General features: G+C 43.6%; 1 protein-coding gene across 4 annotated transcripts in view; it reads left to right on the plus strand.

Moving 5' to 3' along the window:
* Positions 1-19,976, plus strand: part of MIER1 (MIER1 transcriptional regulator) — a 670,836-nt gene that overhangs the window by 615,777 nt on the left and 35,083 nt on the right. For all 4 annotated transcript variants that reach the window (XM_053693693.1, XM_053693691.1, XM_053693692.1 and 1 more), the window contains one exon: positions 6,703-6,842. In XM_053693693.1, the coding sequence (XP_053549668.1) occupies positions 6,703-6,842 (140 nt within the window). The remainder of the gene's footprint in view (positions 1-6,702; positions 6,843-19,976) is intronic.

Consider the following 19,976-nt stretch of genomic DNA (forward strand, 5'->3'; position numbering starts at 1 on the left):
GCCCAATCCAAGTCAGTCTGGAGACCTAACCAGGCTTGGAATAAGGGTAAACAGGCCAAGAAGCCTGCTGCTGCCGGGACCAGATCTAGTAGGGGGCAGACTCTCTCTCTTCGCCCAGGCTTGGGCAAGAGATGTTCACGATTCCTGGGTTTTAGAGATTGTTACCCAGGGTTATCTTCTGGACTTCAAAGACTCCCCCCAAGGGGAAATTTCACATTTCTCAATTGTCTACAAACCAGACATAGAGAGAGGCGTTCTTACGCTGTGTAGAAGACCTACATACCATGGGAGTGATCCGCCCAGTTCCAAAAGCAGAACAAGGGCTAGGGTTTTAGTCAAACCTGTTTGTGGTTCCCAAAAAAGATGGAACTTTCAGACCAATCTTGGATCTCAAAATTCTTAACAAACTCCTCAGAGTCCCATCTTTCAAAATGGAGACTATTCGGACTATTCTGCCACTGATCCAGGAGGGTTAATATATGACCACCGTGGATTTAAAGGATGCATATCTGCACATCCCTATTCACAGAGATCATCACCAATTTCTCAGGTTCGCCTTTCTGGACAGGCATTACCAGTTTGTGGCCCTTCCCTTCGGGTTGGCCACGGCTCCCAGAATTTTCACAAAGGTGCTAGGGTTCCTTCTGGCGGTTCTAAGACTGTGGGGCATAGCAGTGACGCCTTATCTAGACGACATCTTAATTCAAGCGTCGACTTTCCAGCTAGCCAAGTCTCACATGGACATCGTGTTGGCTTTTCTGAGATCTCATGGGTGGAAGGTGAACATAAAAAAAGAGTTCTCTCTTCCCTCCCACAAGAGTTTCCTTCTTAGGGACTCTAATAGATTCGGTAGAAATTAAAATATTTCTGACAGAGGTCAGGAAATCAAAGTTTGTAACCACCTGCCGAGCTCTTCATTCCATTTTTCGGCCGTCCGTGGCTCAGTGTATGGAGGTAATCGGACTAATGGTAGCGGCAATGGACATAGTTCCTTATGCCCACCTACACCTCAGACCACTGCAACTATGCAAACAGTGGAATGGGGATTATGCAGATTTATCTCCTCAGATACATCTGGATTAGGAGACCAGAGATTCTCTTCTCTGGTGGTTGTCACAGGTTCACCTGTCCCAGGGAATGTGTTTCCGCAGGGCAGAGTGGGTCATAGTAACGACAGATGCCAGCCGGCTGGGGTGCAGTCTGGAACTCCCTGAAAGCACAGGGTTTATGGACTTAGGAGGGGGCTCTCCTCCCGATAAACATTCTAGAACTGAGCGATATTCAATGCGCTTCAGGCGTGGCCTAATTCATCCGATTTCAGTCGGACAACATCACGACTGTAGCTTATATCAATCATCAAGGAGGAACACAGAGTTCTCTAGCGATGATGGAGGTAACCAAAATAATCCGATGGGCGGAGACTCACTCTTGCCATCTTTCAGCAATCCATATCCCAGGGGTAGAGAACTGGGATGCGCCAGACTTTTCATCCGGGGGAGTGGGAGCTCCATCCGGAAGTATTTGCCCAGCTGACTCAGCTATGGGGCACACCAGAATTGGATCTGATGGCATCCCGTCAGAACGCCAAGCTTCCTTGTTATGGGTCCAGGTCCCGGGATCCCCAGGCAGTACTGATAGATGCTCTAGCAGTGCCCTGGTCCTTCAACCTGGCCTATGTATTTCCACCGTTTCCTCTCCTTCCACGTCTGGTTGCCAGAATCAAGCAGGAGAGAGCTTCAGTGATTTTGATGGCACCTGCGTGGCCACGCAGGACTTGGTATGCAGACCTAATGGACATGTCGTCTGTTCCACTGTGGACTCTGCCGATGAGGCAGGACCTTCTATTCCAAGGTCCATTCAAGCATCCAAATCTAATTTCTCTGCGTCTGACTGCTTGGAGATTGAACGCCTGATTTTATCAAAGCGTGGTTTCCCTGAGTCGGTCATTGATACCCTGATTCAAGCTAGAAAGCCTGTCACCAGGAAAATCTATCATAAGATATAGCGGAAATATCTTTATTGGTGTGAATCCAAGGGTTACTCATGGAGTAAGATTAGGATTCCTAGAATATTGTCTTTTCTCCAAGAAGGATTGGAGAAGGGTGTTACGGTACCAACAGGATACCAAGGGTTAATACCAGATGGAAGATGCCCTGAATGTGAGATCAGCAACTCACAAACCAGCTAATTCCCCCCTCAAACATGAGACCAGGCTCCACATTGAAGGTTAAAACAGAATGCAATTTATTGAAGGCTGTATGCCCAGTATTTATGCATGTCTGACCCCAGATGGGGGGTTGAAAGAATATTCTACATTAGATAGAGGGAAAATGCCCTTTGACATGCCACAATAGAATTACATTACTTAAGCAGATAAACAATTTAAACACAAGAAAACAATGCAGTCCTTATCACCTAGCAGTGAATGCTTTTCACATAAACTTAATTACAGTACACAATAGCTGCTGCCAGGACCTGTCTTTAGAAAATAGCTTCTTAAAGCTGAACAAAGTTAACTCTTTCAGTACTGACAGAAGGGTCTGTCACATAGCTCCCCCCTTGTGGAACACTCTGGCAGACCCGGCTTGACCCTTTGGCGGGTCAACCTGGGGATGACCGGACAAGGAGGTGGTAGGCATGTCAGTTTGCCGGGGCAATCCATCTGTATTCCCGTTATGAGAGAGAATTCTTGCCCGTATAAGGGCTAAACAGTCCTTCAAAATCTCATCAGCTTCTTTACAAGTTTTTTGTACCTGCTCTTTATAGGTATCCACAATCCCTTCATACTGACATAGGGTGCCCTTTAGTTGCTGCACCTCACTATGAGCCAGCGTCAGCTTCTCCTCCAGTGTAGCTAAGTTTGTCTTTAATGTTTCATGTTCCACTCTCAAGCTGGTGTTTTCTGCAGTCTGTCCGTGCAGCTTGTCGAGCAGAGATTCCCGTTCTAAACGCGCTTTTTCCCCTGCGCTCCTCTTCTCTCCCGCTAGCACTGTTACGTGATTGTTTAACGTGACCATTTCATCCTCTACTTGACTCTTCTCCTTCATCAGCGCATTGTAACGGGACTTCCACGTATCAATAGCGGATAGAGATTTACTGAGCTCAGCGTCCTGGGGCTCAGCAGCAGGTGGGTCAGTCTCTGCGGCACAGATCTGGGCACGGGTAGTCACAGGGTTAACATCGGTGGGACCCATGGGAGCATAGGCAGAAACAAGGGGGGCCAAGTTATTTCCAAGGAGAACATCAGCAGGTAAGTCCTTCTTGACCCCCTCATTCACAGGTCTAGCGCCCCTTCCCCAATCCAAATGTACCTGGGCAACAGGTAGGCAGAACACAGTGCCCCCTGCTACCCTCACAGCCACAGTGTCTCCAGTGTGCTGTTTCTCAGACACCAAGTTCTTTTGAAGCAAGGTCATGGTAGCACCAGTATCCCGTAGACCACTGACCTCCTTCCCATTCACTTTAACCAGTTGCCGGTTATTCCGGTGGGCAGCTTGCACGAGGTCTGCTTCATGTAGGATGCCCCAGCATTCTTGCTCCTCTACGTAGTGGGCCGCAGGCTGAGGGTTACGTGGGATTCCTCCGGCGGGTCTTCTCCAGGACTGTGCTTGGTTCGCTGCGTTTAGGGGACACTCTGGTCTTTTGTGCCCAAGTTGCTTACATCCAAAGCACCGAATAGGTTGTGAGTAGCCCCGCGAATTGAACCGGGCTCTCTGAGGGTAGTTTGTGGCCGGAGGCCCTGTGGTATAGCGGTGCGCCGGGGGTTGGTAACTGGCAGCTGCTGGGGTGACTGGGGGTCTGTACTCCACTCTAGCAGGGGGCTTAGTGGTAGCAGTATCCAGTTTGCGAGCATCCGTATACTCATCTGCCAGGCGAGCAGCTTCATGCAGGGTGGAGGGTTTACGGTCCCAAACCCACTCTCTAACTCCTGCTGATAACTTGTCAAAGCAATGTTCCAACAGGAATAGCTGCAGCACCTCTTCCCCAGATACGACTTGGCACCCCGCCATCCAGTGAGCTTCTGTGCGGTGCACCTTACATGCCCACTCAACGTAGGAATCACCAACCAATTTAACAGTGTCTCTGAACCGCCTCCTGTATGCCTCCGGTGTAACCGCATACCTGGAGAGCAGAGCCTGTTTTACAGTATTATAATCCCCGACTTCCTCATCTGGAATGGCCCGAAAAGCCTCACTGGCCCGGCCGGATAATTTTCCGGATAATATCGTGACCCAGTCCTCTGCGGGTACCTGGTGTAGTGCACATTGCCTCTCAAAATCCGCAAGGTACCCATCAATCTCTCCTTCTGTTTCCAGGAAGTTTTTAAAAGCTGTAAAATGCACTTTTCTCTTTTCCACTGGGGTTGCTGTGACTTGGGCTGCTGCAGCGCCACTTTGGCGAAGTAGGTTGGCCTCCACAGCTGCTATGACCCGGTTGATAATTTCCTCAGATGGGTTGGGGCCATAATGTGCCAGTCTTATTTTGACCGCCCGGTCAAAGCTTGCTTCTTCGGGGGTTCTGTCTGATATGCTGGGCTCATTGGTTCCTTCGGGCCCTGGTACTCCGTCCATCTCGGTCAGTCTTGTAATAATCTCCCTCTTCCTGAGGTTACTGGTTTGTTGGCCCCGTTGTTCAAGCAGGTCTTTAAGGGTAGCTCCCATTCGGTCTGGATGTGTAGTTGCTCTTCTGGGCGATAAGGATCCTCCCGTCGCTTGCCACCAATTGTTACGGTACCAACAGGATACCAAGGGTTAATACCAGATGGAAGATGCCCTGAATGTGAGATCAGCAACTCACAACCCAGCTAATTCCCCCCTCAAACATGAGACCAGGCTCCACATTGAAGGTTAAAACAGAATGCAATTTATTGAAGGCTGTATGCCCAGTATTTATGCAGATCTGACCCCAGATGGGGGGTTGAAAGAATATTGTACATTAGATAGAGGGGAAACGCCCTTTGACATGCCACAATAGAATTACATTACTTAAGCAGATAAACAATTTAAACACAAGAAAACAATGCAGTCCTTCTTATCACCTAGCAGTGAATGCTTATCACATAAACTTAATTACAGTACACAATAGCTGCTGCCAGGACCTGTCTTTAGAAAATAGCTTCTTAAAGCTGAACAAAGTTAACTCTTTCAGTACTGACAGAAGGGTCTGTCACAAAGGGATTATCAGCTAGCTCCTTAAAAGGACAGATATCTGCTTTGTCTATTCTTTTACACAAACGTCTGACAGATGTCCCAGACGTTCAGGCGTTTAGTCAGAATCAAGCCTGTATTTAAACCTGTTGCTCCGCCATGGAGCCTAAACTTAGTTCTTCAAGGGGTCCCGTTTGAATCTATGCATTCCATAGATATTAAGCTTCTATCTTGGAAAGTTCTGTTTTTAGTAGCTATCTCTTCGGCTCAAAGAGTTTCTGAGTTATCTGCTTTACAGTGTGTATCTTGTTTTCCATGCAGATAAGGTGGTTTTGCGTACCAAACCTGGATTCCTTCCTAATGTTGTTTCTAATAGGAATATCAATCAGGAAATTGTTGTTCCTTCGCTGTGTCCTAATCCTTCTTCCAAGAAGGAACGGCTGTTGCACAATCTTGATGTGGTTCGTGCTTTAAAGTTCTACTTACAAGCAACTAAAGATTTCCGTCAAACATCTTCATTGTTTGTTGTTTATTCTGGTAAGCGGAGAGGTCAAAAGGCTAACTCTCTTTCTTTTTGGCTGAAAAGCATCATCCGTATGGCTTATGAGACTGCTGGCCAGCAGCCTCCTGAAAGGATTACTGCTCATTCTACTAGTGCAGTGGCTTCCACATGGGCTTTTAAAAATGAGGCTTCTGTTGAACAGATTTGTAAGGCGGCGACTTGGTTTTCGCTTCAATCTTTTTCCAAATTTTAAAAATTCAATACTTTTGCTTCTTCGGAGGCTATTTTTGGGAGAAAGGTTCTACAAGCAGTGGTGCCTTCCGTTTAAGGTACCTGTCTTGTCCCTCCCTTCATCCGTGTCCTAAAGCTTTGGTATTGGTATCCCACAAGTATGGATGAATCCGTGGACTCAATACATCTTGCAAGAGAAAACAGAATTTATGCTTACCTGATAAATTTCTTTCTCTTGCGAGGTATCGAGTCCACGGCCCGCCCTGTCTATTTAAGACAGGTAGTATATTTTTATTTAAAAAACTTCAGTCTCCTCTGCACCCTATAGTTTCTCCTTTTTCTTCCTAACCTTCGGTCGAATGACTGGGGGGTGGAGCTAAGGGAGGAGCTATATAGACAGCTCTGCTGTGGGTGCTCTCTTTGCCACTTCCTGTTGGGAAGGAGAATATCCCACAAGTATGAATGAATCCGTGGACTCGATACATCGCAAGAGAAAGAAATTTTCAGGTAAGCATAAATTCTGTTTTTAAATATTGAAGAAAGAAGTGTAAAGTGTCTATGAAACCAGGTTGTAACCTAGGTTTCCCATTCAAATGGGCTGTGCTTATCTATAGCAAGTAGCTCAAGGCAAAAGCAGCTATTTCAATTGACAAAATAAAGCTAAGGGAGCAATTTGTAAATGATTATATAAACTACAGCTTGTGAATTTGATCATTAAAAGGGAGAACATTTGATAGGTTTTTTTTTTGTTACTGCTAATGTTTTTACTGTGCGTAACCTTTATTTCAAATAAAGACGCTATTTGCTTACCTTTTTTATTAGTGATTATATGGATCGTCTCTTGGATGAAAGTGAAAGTGCTGCTTCCAGCAGAGCCCCATCTCCTCCACCTACCACCACTAACAGCAGCACCAGCCAATCCGAGAAGGACGACAGCACGGCCAGCAACGGGAATCACAATGGTTTGTTTATTTACCCGACTAACCATATAATGTAAAGTGCTTTAAATAAAGGGGACTTTCAGTCATGAAGTATAGAAAACTCATGCTGAAAATTCCTTTGTCTGCAGCTTATTCCGCACTGAGCGCCTCTAGCCGCCCACAGCAGAACGCCATTTTATCACTGAGGTGATTTTAGCCAATAGCGTGCTAGCCATACAGCATAACGAAAACATCTCTTTCTGCTGCTCAGAGTGGCAAATAAAGGAACTTTCAGCATCCAGGTTTTTTTATACTTCATGACTGAAACTTCCCTTTTTATAGCACTGGTAAATCCTAGCGTTTTAAAAATACTTTAATGTGTAATTTGTCTGTGTAGCAGTTCACTTCAATTATAATTAGGGAAACAAAGGTCATGTTTTGCTCTGTGATAATTAGTAAAGCAATTCCTATAGAGCAAATGTCCTTAAAAAAACGTTTATAGAAATGCTGTCCCTTCAAAAACGTGTATGTACACGAGCCGTACACTCCTCTGTCTTTTAGCTTTTGTTTGTGTGTTTTCCCTGTATGTACATGAGCCGTACGCTCTTCTGTCTTTTAGCTTTTGTGCGTGTGTGTTTTCCCTGTATGTACACGAGCCGTACACTCCTCTGTCTTTTAGTTTTTGTGTGTGTGTTTTCCCTGTATGTACACGAGCCGTACACTCTTCTGTCTTTTAGTTTTTGTGTGTGTGTTTTCCCTGTATATACACGAGCCGTACACTCCTCTGTCTTTTAGCTTTTGTTTGTGTGTTTTCCCTGTATGTACATGAGCCGTACGCTCTTCTGTCTTTTAGCTTTTGTGCGTGTGTGTTTTCCCTGTATGTACACGAGCCGTACACTCCTCTGTCTTTTAGTTTTTGTGTGTGTGTTTTCCCTGTATGTACACGAGCCGTACACTCTTCTGTCTTTTAGTTTTTGTGTGTGTGTTTTCCCTGTATGTACACGAGCCGTACACTCTTCTGTCTTTTAGCTTTTGTGTATGTGTTTTCCCTGTATGTACACGAGCCATACACTCTTCTGTCTTTTAGCTTTTGTGTGTGTGTTTTCCTGTATGTACACGAGCCGTACACTCCTCTGTCTTTTAGCTTTTGTGTGTGTGTTTTCCTGTATGTACACGAGCCGTACACTCCTCTGTCTTTTAGCTTTTGTGTATGTGTTTTCCTGTATGTACACGAGCCGTACGCTCCTCTGTCTTTTAGCTTTTGTGTGTGTGTTTTCCCTGTATGTACACGAGCCATACACTCTTCTGTCTTTTAGCTTTTGTGTGTGTGTTTTCCTGTATGTACACGAGCCGTACACTCTTCTGTCTTTTAGCTTTTGTGTGTGTGTTTTCCTGTATGTACACGAGCCGTACACTCTTCTGTCTTTTAGCTTTTGTGTGTGTGTTTTCCCTGTATGTACACAAGCCATACACTCTTCTGTCTTTTAGCTTTTTTGTGTGTGTTTTCCTGTATGTACACGAGCCGTACGCTCCTCTGTCTTTTAGCTTTTGTGTGTGTGTTTTCCTGTGTGTACACGAGCCGTACGCTCTTCTGTCTTTTAGCTTTTGTGTGTGTGTTTTCCCTGTATGTACACGAGCCGTACGCTCCTCTGTCTTTTAGCTTTTGTGTGTGTGTTTTCCCTGTATGTACACGAGCCATATGCTCTTCTGTCTTTTAGCTTTTGTGTGTGTGTTTTCCCTGTATGTACACGAGCCTTACGCTCTTCTGTCTTTTAGCTTTTGTGTGTGTGTTTTCCCTGTATGTACACGAGCCGTACACTCTTCTGTCTTTTAGCTTTTGTGTGTGTGTTTTCCCTGTATGTACACGAGCCGTACTCTCTTCTGTCTTTTAGCTTTTGTGTGTGTGTTTTCCCTGTATGTACACGAGCCGTACTCTCTTCTGTCTTTTAGCTGTTGTGTGTGTGTGTTTTCCCTGTATGTACACGAGCCGTTCACTCCTCTGTCTTTTAGCTGTTGTGTGTGTGTTTTCCCTGTATGCACACGAGCGGTACACTCTTATGTCTTTTAGCTTTCTCTTGTAAGGTGTATCCAGTCCACGGATCATCCATTACTTGTGGGATATTCTCCTTCCCAACAGGAAGTTGCAAGAGGACACCCACAGCAGAGCTGCTATATAGCTCCTCCCCTAACTGCCATATCCAGTCATTCTCTTGCAACTCTCAACAAAGATGGAGGTAGTAAGAGGAAAGTGGTGAAATATAGTTTAGTTTTTGTCTTCAATCAAAAGTTTATTATTTTTAAATAGTACCGGAGTTGTACTATTTTATCTCAGGCAGCATTTAGAAGAAGAATCTGCCTGCGTTTTCTATGATCTTAGCAGAAGTAACTAAGATCCACTGCTGTTCTCACATATGTCTGAGGAGTGAGGTAACTTCAGAGGGTGAATGGCGTGCAGGTTATCCTGCAATGAGGTATGTGCAGTTTTAAGTTTTTCTAGGGATGGAATTGCTAGAAAATGCTGCTGATACCGGATTAATGTAAGTTAAGCCTAAATACAGTGATTTAATAGCGACTAGTATCAGGCTTACTATTAGAGATATATACTCTTATAAATGTGCAATATAAAACGTTTGCTGGCATGTTTAATCGTTTTTATATATGCTTTGGTGATAAAACTTATTGGGGCCTAGTTTTTTCCACATGGCTGGCTTGATTTTTGCCTAGAAACAGTTTCCTGAGGCTTTCCACTGTTGTAGTATGAGTGGGAGGGGCCTATTTTAGCGCTTTTTTGCGCAGTTAAAATTACAGACAGACATTCAGCTTCCCTCAGCAGTCCCCTGCATGTTATAGGACATCTCTGAAGGGCTCTAAAGGCTTCAAAAGTCGTTTATTGAGGAAGGTAGGGCCACAGCTGAGCTGTGGCAGTTGTTGTGACTGTTTAAAAAACGTTTAATTCGTTTTTTTGATCCGTTTTTTGCATTAAGGGGTTAATCATCCATTTGCAAGTGGGTGCAATGCTCTGCTAACCTATTACATACACTGTAAAAATTTCGTTTGAATTACTGCCTTTTTTCACTGTTTTTCAAATTTTGACAAAATTTGTTTCTCTTAAAGGCACAGTACCGTTTTTTGTATTTGCTTGTTAACTTGATTTAAAGTGTTTTCCAAGCTTGCTAGTCTCATTGCTTGTCTCATTGCTAGTATAAACATGTCTGACATAGAGGAAACTCCTTGTTCATTATGTTTAAAAGCCATGGTGGAACCCCATATGAGAATGTGTACTAAATGTATTGATTTCACTTTAAACAATAAAGATCAGCTTTTATCTTTAAAAAATGTATCACCTGAGGATTCTGACCAGGCGGAAGTTATGCCGACTAACTCTCCCCACGTTTCAGACCCTTTGACTCCCGTTCAAGGGACTCACGCTCAAATGGCGCCAAGTACATCAAGGACGCCCATAGCGATTACTTTACAGGACATGGCGGCAGTCATGGATAATACACTGTCAGCGGTATTAGCCAGACTACCTGAATTTAGAGGAAAGCGTGATAGCTCTGGTGTTAGGCGTAATACAGAGCATACAGGCGCTTTAAGAGCCATGTCTGATACTGCCTCTATGCAGAAGCTGAGGAAGGAGAGCTTCAGTCTGTGGGAGATATCTCTGACTCAGGGAAACCTGATTCTGATATTTCTACTTTTAAATTTAAGCTTGAGAACCTCTGTGTTTTGCTTAGGGAGGTTTTAGCTGCTCTGAATGACTGTGACACAATTGTAGTGCCAGAGAAATTGTGTAGACTGGATAAATACTTTGCAGTGCCGGTGTGTACTGAGGTTTTTCCAATACCTAAAAGGTTTACAGAAATTATTAATAAAGAGTGGGATAGACCCGGTGTGCCGTTTCCCCCCCCCCCCCTATTTTTAGAAAAATGTTTCCCATAGACGCCACCACACGGGACTTATGGCAAACGGTCCCTAAGGTGGAGGGAGCAGTTTCTACTTTAGCAAAGACAGTTGTGCTTTTTCAGATCCTATAGATAAAAAATTAGAGGGTTACCTTAAGAAAATGTTTATTCAACAAGGTTTTATCCTGCAGCCCCTTGCATGCATTGCTCCTGTCACTGCTGCTGCGGCGTTCTGGTTTGAGTCTCTGGAATAGGCTTTACAGACAACGACTCCTTTGGAGGACATACTTAACAAGCTTAGAGCACTTAAGCTAGCTAATTCTTTTGTTTCTGATGCCATTGTTCATTTGACTAAACTAACGGCTAAGAATTCTGGATTTGCCATCCAGGCGCGTAGGGCGCTATGGCTCAAATCTTGGTCAGCTGACGTGACTTCAAAGTCTAAACTACTTAACATTCCCTTCAAGGGGCAGACCCTATTCGGGCCTGGTTTGAAGGAAATTATTGCTGACATTACTGGAGGTAAAGGTCATGCCCTTCCTCAGGACAGGTCCAAATCAAGGGCCAAACAGTCTAATTTTCGTGCCTTTCGAAACTTCAAGACAAGTGCAGCATCAACTTCCTCTGCTACAAAACAAGAGGGAACTTTTGCTCAGTCCAAGACAGCCTGGAAACCTAACCAGTCCTGGAACAAAGGCAAGCAGGCCAAAAAGCCTGCTGCTGCCTCTAAGACAGCATGAAGGAATGGCCCCCTATCCGGTAACGGATCTAGTAGGGGGCAGACTTTCTCTCTTCGCCCAGGCGTGGGCAAGAGATGTTCAGGATCCCTGGGCCTTGGAGATTATATCTCAGGGGTATCTTCTGGACTTCAAGGCTTCTCCTCCACAAGGGAGATTTCACCTTTCACGATTATCTGTCAACCAGATAAAGAAAGAGGCATTCTTACACTGTGTGCAAGACCTCCTAGTTATGGGAGTGATTCATCCAGTTCCAAAGGAGGAACAGGGACAGGGATTTTACTCAAATCTGTTTGTGGTTCCCAAAAAAGAGGGAACCTTCAGACCAATCTTGGATCTAAAGATCTTAAACAAATTCCTCAGAGTTCCATCACTCAAAATGGAAACTATTCGGACCATCCTACCTATGATCCAGAAGGGTCAATATATGACTACGGTGGATCGAAAGGATGCTTACCTTCACATTCCGATACACAAAGATCATCATCGGTTCCTAAGGTTTGCCTGACAGGCATTACCAGTTTGTGGCTCTTCCCTTCGGGTTAGCTACAGCCCCAAGAATTTTTACAAAGGTTCTGGGGGCGCTTCTGGCGGTCCTAAGGCTGCGGGGCATAGCAGTGGCCCCTTATCTAGACGACATCCTGATACAGGCGTCAAATTTCCAAATTGCCAAGTCCCATACGGACATAGTTCTGGCATTTCTGAGGTCGCACGGGTGGAAAGTGAACGAGGAAAAGAGTTCTCTATCCCCACTCACAAGATTCTCCTTCCTAGGGACTCTGATAGATTCTGTAGAAATGAAAATTTACCTGACGGAGTCCAGGTTATCAAAACTTCTAAATTCTTGCCGTGTTCTCCATTCTATTCTGCGCCCTTCGGTGGCTCAGTGCATGGAGGTAATCGGCTTAATGGTAGCGGCAATGGACACAGTTCCGTTTGCGCGCCTACATCTCAGACCGCTGCAACTATGCATGCTCAGTCAGTGGAATGGGGATTACACAGATTTGTCCTCTTTACTAAATCTGGATCAAGAGACCAGAGATTCTCTTCTCTGGTGGCTATCTCGGGTCCACCTGTCCAAAGGTATGACCTTTCGCAGACCAGATTGGACAATTGTAACGACAGATGCCAGCCTTCTAGGTTGGGGTGCAGTCTAGAACTCCCTGAAGGCTCAGGGATTGTGGACTCAGGAGGAGAAACTCCTTCCAATAAATATTCTGGAATTGAGAGCGATATTCAATGCTCTTCAAGCTTGGCCTCAGTTATCAACCCTGAGGTTCATCAGATTTCAGTCGGACAACATCACGACTGTGGCTTACATCAACCATCAAGGGGGAACAAGGAGTTCCCTAGCGATGTTATAAGTCTCCAAGATAATTCGCTGGGCAGAGAGACACTCTTGCCACCTCTCAGCGATCCATATCCCAGGTGTAGAGAACTGGGAGGCGGATTTTCTAAGTCGTCAGACTTTTCATCCGGGGGAGTGGGAACGCCAAGCTTCCTTGTTACGGATCCAGGTCCAGGCACCCAGAAGCGACGCTGATAGATGCTCTGGCAGCGCTTTGGTCTTTCAACCTGGCTTATGTGTTTCCACCGTTTCCTCTGCTCCCTCGACTGATTGCCAAAATCAAACAGGAGAGAGCATCAGTGATCTTGATAGCACCTGCGTGGCCACGCAGGACCTGGTATGCAGACGTAGTGGACATGTCATCCTTTCCACCTTGGACTCTGCCTTTGAGACAAGACCTTCTACTACAAGGTCCTTTCAATCATCCAAATCTAATTTCTCTGAGACTGACTGCCTGGAGATTGAACGCTTGATTTTATCAAAGCGTGGCTTCTCTGAGTCAGTCATTGATACCCTAATACAGGCAAGAAAACCTGTCACCAGGAAAATCTACCATAAGATATGGCGTAAATATCTTTATTGGTGTGAATCCAAGAATTAATCATGGAGTAAGGTTAGGATTCCCAGGATATTGTCTTTTCTCCAAGAGGGTTTGGAAAAAGGATTATCAGCTAGTTCTTTAAAGGGACAGATTTCTGCCCTGTCTATTCTTTTGCACAAGCGTTTGGCAGATGTTCCAGACGTTCAGGCATTTTGTCAGTCTTTGGTTAGAATCAAGCCTGTGTTTAAACCTGTTGCTCCCCCATGGAGCTTAAACTTGGTTCTTAAAGTTCTTCAAGGGGTTCCGTTTGAACCTCTTCATTCCATAGATATTAAACTTTTATCTTGGAAAGTTCTTTTTTTTAAGGCTATTTCCTCGGCTCGTAGAGTCTCCGAGTTATCTGCTTTACAATGTGATTCTCCTTATCTGATCTTTCATGCAGATAAGGTAGTTCTGCGTACAAAACCTGGGTTTTTGCCTAAGGTGGTATCTACTAAGAATATCAATCAAGAGATTGTTGTTCCATCATTGTGCCCTAATCCTTCTTCAAAGAAGGAACGTCTTTAACATAATCTGGACGTAGTCCGTGCTTTAAAGTTTTACTTACAAGCTACTAAAGATTTTCGTCAAACATCTGCTTTGTTTGTTGTTTACTCTGGACAGAGGAGAGGTCAAAAGGCTTCGGCAACCTCTCTTTCTTTTTGGCTAAGAAGCGTAATACGCTTAGCCTATGAGACTGCTGGACAGCAGCCCCCTGAAAGGATTGCAGCTCATTCTACTAGAGCTGTGGCTTCCACTTGGGCCTTTAAAAATGAGGCTTCTGTTGAACAGATTTGCAAGGCGGCGACTTGGTCTTCGCTTCATACTTTTTCAAAATTCTACAAATTTGATACTTTTGCTTCTTCGGAGGCTATTTTTGGGAGAAAGGTTCTACAGGCAGTGGTACCTTCCGTTTAAGTACCTGCCTTGTCCCTCCCTTCATCCGTGTACTTTAGCTTTGGTATTGGTATCCCACAAGTAATGGATGATCCGTGGACTGGATACACCTTACAAGAGAAAACACAGTTTATGCTTACCTGATAAATTTATTTCTCTTGTGGTGTATCCAGTCCACGGCCCGCCCTGTCAGTTTAAGGCAGGTCAAAATTTAGTTTTAAACTACAGTCACCACTGCACCCTATGGTTTCTCCTTTCTCGGCTTCTTTCGGTCGAATGACTGGATATGGCAGTTAGGGGAGGAGCTATATAGCAGCCCTGCTGTGGGTGTCCTCTTGCAACTTCCTGTTGGGAAGGAGAATATCCCACAAGTAATGGATGATCCGTGGACTGGATACACCACAAGAGAAATAAATTTATCAGGTAAGCATAAATTGTGTTTTTGTGTGTGTGTTTTCCCTGTATGTACACGAGCCGTACACTCCTGTCTTTTAGCTTTCTTTCATGTAATTGGCAAGAGTCCATGAGCTAGTGACATATGGGATATACAATCCTACCAGGAGGGGCAAAGTTTCCCAAACCTCAAAATGCCTATAAATACACCCCTCACCACACCCACAATTCAGTTTTTACAAACTTTGCCTCCTATGGATGTGGTGAAATAAGTTTGTGCTAAGATTTCTACGTTGATATGCGCTTCTCAGCATTGTTGAAGCCCGATTCCTCTCAGTGTACAGCGAATGTCAGAGGGACGTGAAGGGAGTATCACTTATTTGAAAACGATGAATTCCCTAACGGGGGTCTATTTCATAGGTTCTCTGTTATCGGTCGTAGAGATTCATCCCCTAGCTCCCTTTTCAGATCGACTATATACTCTCAATTTACCATTACCTCTACTAATAACTGTTTTAGTACTGGTTTGGCTATCTGCTATATGTGGATGGGTGTCTTTTGGTAAGTATGTTTTCATTACTTAAGACACTCTCAGCTATGGTTTGGCACTTTATGCAATTATATAAAGTTCTAAATATATGTATTGTACTTATATTTGCCATGAGTCAGGTTCATGTATTTCCTTCTGCAGACTGTCAGTTTCATATTTGGGAATGTAAACACTTTAAGAAATTTATTTCTTACCTGGGGTTTAGTCTTTTTTTCAATTTGACTACTTTTGCAATTGCGGGTGTTAGGCCCGCGGGTGCGTCAAATGCTAGACTTTATTGCGTCATTTTTGACGCAACTTCGTCATTTCCGGCATCATACGTGACGCCGAGACCTTTCACACGGCGGCGTCATTAGTGACGCAAGTCTGTCATTTCCGGTCATTTTTGGCGCCAAAAAAGTTTACGTTACGTTGTACATCATACTTGGCGCCAAATTTTTTCATTATTTCAATACCCCATTGATGTTTGCCTCATGCTTTCTTCTCTATCAAGAGGCCTATGCTTTTGCATTTTTTCCCATTCCTGAAACTGTCATTTAAAGAAATAGATAATTTTGCTTTATATGTTGTTTTTTCTCTTACATTGAGCAAGATGTCCCAATCTGATCCTGTCTCTGAAGTTTCTACTGGAACATTGCTGCCTGACATCGGTTCTACCAAAGCTAAGTGCATTTGTTGTAAAATTGTAGAAATTATTCCACCGAATGTCATTTGTAATAGTTGTCATGATAAACTTTTACATGCAGATAGTGTTTCTATCAGTAATAGTACATTGCCAGTTGCAGTTCCTTCAACTTCTAATGTGCATGATATACCTGTAAATTTTAAAGAATTTGTTTCTGATTGTATTATGAAGGCTTTGTCTGCATTTCCACCTTCTAATAAACGTAAAAGGTCTTTTAAAACTTCTCATTTAGCTGATAAAATTTCAAATGACCAACAACATAATAATTCATCTTCTTCTGATGAGGATCTATCTGAAACAGAAGATCCTTCCTCAGATGTTGACACTGACAAATCTACTTATTTATTGAAAATAGAGTATATGCGTTCTTTATTAAAAGGAGTGTTAATTACTTTAGATATTGAGGTAACCAGTCCTATTGACGTTCAGTCTAATAAAAGTTTAAATGCTGTTTTTAAACCTCCTGTGGTTTCCCCAGGTGTTTTTCCCATTCCTGAGGCTATTTCTGATATGATTTCTAGGGAATGTAATAATCCAGGTACTTCCTTTATTCCTTCTTCAAGGTTTAAGAGATTGTATCCTTAACCAGCAAAATCTATAGAGTTTTGGGAAAAAATCCCCAAAGTTGATGGGGCTATTTCTACTCTTGCTAAACTTACCACTATTCCTATGGAAGATAGCACTTCCTTTAAGGATCCTTTAGGTAGGAAGCTTGAATCTTATTTAAGGAAGGCCTATTTATATTCAGGTCATCTTCTCAGACCTGCTATTTCTTTGGGTGATGTTGCGGCTGCATCAACTTTCTGGTTGGAAAATTTAGCGCAACATGAATTGGATTCTGACATATCTAGCATTATTCGCTTACTGCAATATGCTAATCATTTTATTTGTGATGCGATTTTTTTATATTATCAAAATTGATGTTAGATCCGTGTCTTTAGCTGTATTAGCTAGAAGAGCTTTGTGGCTTAAATCTTGGAATGCTGATATGACATCTAAATCTAGATTACTATCTCTTTCTTTCCAAGGTAATAATTTATTTGGTTCTCAGTTGGATTCTATTATTTCAACATCACTGGGGGAAAAGGAGTTTTTTTGCCTCAGGATAAAAAAACCTAAGGGTAAATCTAAGGCTTCTAATCGTTTTCGTTCCTTTCGTCAGAATAAGGAACAAAAACTCAATCCTTCCCCCAAGGAATCTGCCTCCAATTGGAAGCCTTCCTCAAATTGGAATAAATCCAAGCCATTTAGGAAACCAAAGTCAGCCCCTAAATCCGCATGAAGGTGCGGCCCTCATGCCAGCTCAGCTGGTAGGGGGCAGATTAAGGTTTTTCAAGGATTTTTGGATAAAATCGTCCAAAATCATTGGATTCAGAGCATTGTCTCTCAAGGGTATCGAATAGGAAGTAACAGAAGTAATATATCTGCAGTTTCAGAGAAGTTTTCAGTAAAAGAAAAGGAAAAGTTTGGTTAGACATATAAAATAATGAAAATAGAATAAGCAGCTCATAACATTCCCCCCTTTGATCGCAAACGTCAAAGTGCTGCGATCACAAAAACTCAATGTGACTCATGGCGGTTTGACAATCATAATGCTATTAGTACATGGGTGCTCCCGTCCAAGATGGTTCACAGGACTACAAGAGGGTAAGCAAAAACAAGGTAGGAGTGAAGTTGTTCGGTAGTAGACTATTCCGCTATTCCCGGACGCTAAGCGCCGTCGGGTGGAGTAGACAACTACCTAAACATTCCTATATATACAGTATATATGTGCAGTGTGACATGACATAGTGCAGAAACATCCCCTCCCAGATTCATTAACAACAATTAACAATCCCCATCATTCTTGCAGAGTTGATGGTGAATAGTGGGTTGTCAGGCAGTATCATGGCATGTTTGGGAGGTGAAGGAATTCTGCACCTGTGAAGGAAATATAGAGCGTGTAAGTATAAGGTAATGCAATATGAAAGCAAAATAAAACAATACAGAAAGACAATGAAGAAATAGAAACCACCAGGGAGGGAAAAAGGAGTGGGTAATGGGTATACAGGCTACGACCGGGGTGGCCATCAAGGTAGATGATGGTACATGGTCTCTCCGTGGCCACTTTCCCAATGTAGGAAAGTTCTAGACGATCCTAGGGACGTAGTGCATCCTGCATAGGGATAAGACAGGGAATTTTAGGGCACAGCTGGTGGGTAGGCAATAACAGTTTAAGATCAAGAGGTCAAAAGAGACATAGAGTAGGAGAGAAGTAGGTGAACTCAGAAGAAATCAGGGTCAAGAGAAGAGATCTCAACATGGTGGGGAGATTCAAAACGGATAGAGGGAAACAAGTATTTGGGAGAAGAATGGGACACAGAGAAAACACTCTTGCATGTATAAATTAAACCAGGTACACATTGTATACAGCAACACATCAGGATAAGGCATACTATAATAACAATGCCATACAGAAAAAGGGAGTGTAACCATCCCAAATTAGGTAGCCAATCAAAGAGATGGTCAAAATACCTCCAAGGCCAAATTTGTCATCAATCACATCTTGGACATCCTGGGATAGGGACCTAATAACTGTGAGATGGTGACTCAAATTAAGTGATTGATCAGTAACATAGGTACAACATTCTTTGCTCACAATACTACACCCCCCCCCTCCCCTCCTTGGGAAGCCAGGCGCTAATCAAGGGCCATCCTATTCTGCAATGCTAGTTGTCTAAGCTGCTTCAACTCTTGGGCCACACTCTGAACAACTCCTGCACTCTCATTCATGAAGGTCTGTAGTATCACAGAAAACATGATGATGTCCTAATGATTCAGGTAGACACCAACGGCCGGGAGGATAGCTCGACCAGTTTAATCTCCAGCATACTGTTGGACAAGGGGGAGTAGAGAGCTTCCAGATTCATGTTTATTTCGAATTGGGCCCATGGGCAGCATGGGAACAACACGGACGGCTGGGGTTACCACACCCAGGAAGCAGATGGCTGTATAGTTACCAGGGAGGACTGACACCGCTGTCTGTCCACATATCCAATACAACCAAGGGGGTGGTCTGCTGAGGAAAGATTGTACAAGGGATGGGGAAACAAAAGTACAATTGGGGCCCTGGAGGAAACAAAAAAAAGTGCAGTGAGATTATAATTCACAGTTAGGATCATACCAGAGGAATTTACCAGCCTGAAATGAGTGCCATTACTGGAGATTACATACTAACATAGGGAGGCACCCAACCGCACCGTACCTTGGCCAATTTCCCTGCAGATAGTACCATATGAGGTGCCTCCCAGAGAGATAAAATTACCTGATAGGTTGAACAATGGTGTACCTGGAGGAATAAAAGTAGACAAATCAAAGGTAAACAAATCAACATTAATACCCATAAGAGGAATACCCCCCTTATGATGAGTGGGAATGCGAGCACAAATATAACAATTGCCCTCGGTGTGATTGGCTATAGTTTGGAGTAGGACAACGTGTGAGTTTAGTCCCCATTCACCTAAAGAATAGTTCTCTGTGGACAATTGGGCATTAGGTAAATTATCATTATGGGGGAAAGAATCATGGGGGTAAATAGGGGTTGTGGCAGAGGTAGTTACAGGGGAACGTCAAGCAAGAAGGGGTAACTTTCATTTCTCAGCTACCCACTTCATAATTTTCAAACCACATTCACTAGTGGGTGCTATGCAAATAGACTGGATAACAAACCCCTTAGGACCTTTAAATACAAACTTTGAGTATAATTACTTGTTGAGGGCAGCTAGTAGTAGGAGGAAAAACTGCCACAGATACAAGGTTACCAGAACAAGAGTATTTAGTAAAGGGGTTAGAAGAAACACACTGACCATGAGACACATATTGGGAAACAGAGTAAGAGAGCATGGTCAAAAGTGTGACACAAAACAAAGGAGACATATTGAGGAATGTTACTCAAGATAACAGAGGAGTGAGACAATGAAAATAAGAGAAAGGAAGACAAATCTTTCAGTTTCACTCATTCAGATAGTGGGATTTTACTATTTCTGGTTAGTCTGAGTTTCAAACCAGGAAGGGTCTGAATTAATCAATCGTCGTCAGGGGT

This window comes from Bombina bombina, chromosome 10 (genome assembly GCF_027579735.1).
Source record: "Bombina bombina isolate aBomBom1 chromosome 10, aBomBom1.pri, whole genome shotgun sequence".
In the NCBI taxonomy this organism is placed as follows: Eukaryota; Metazoa; Chordata; class Amphibia; order Anura; family Bombinatoridae; genus Bombina; species Bombina bombina.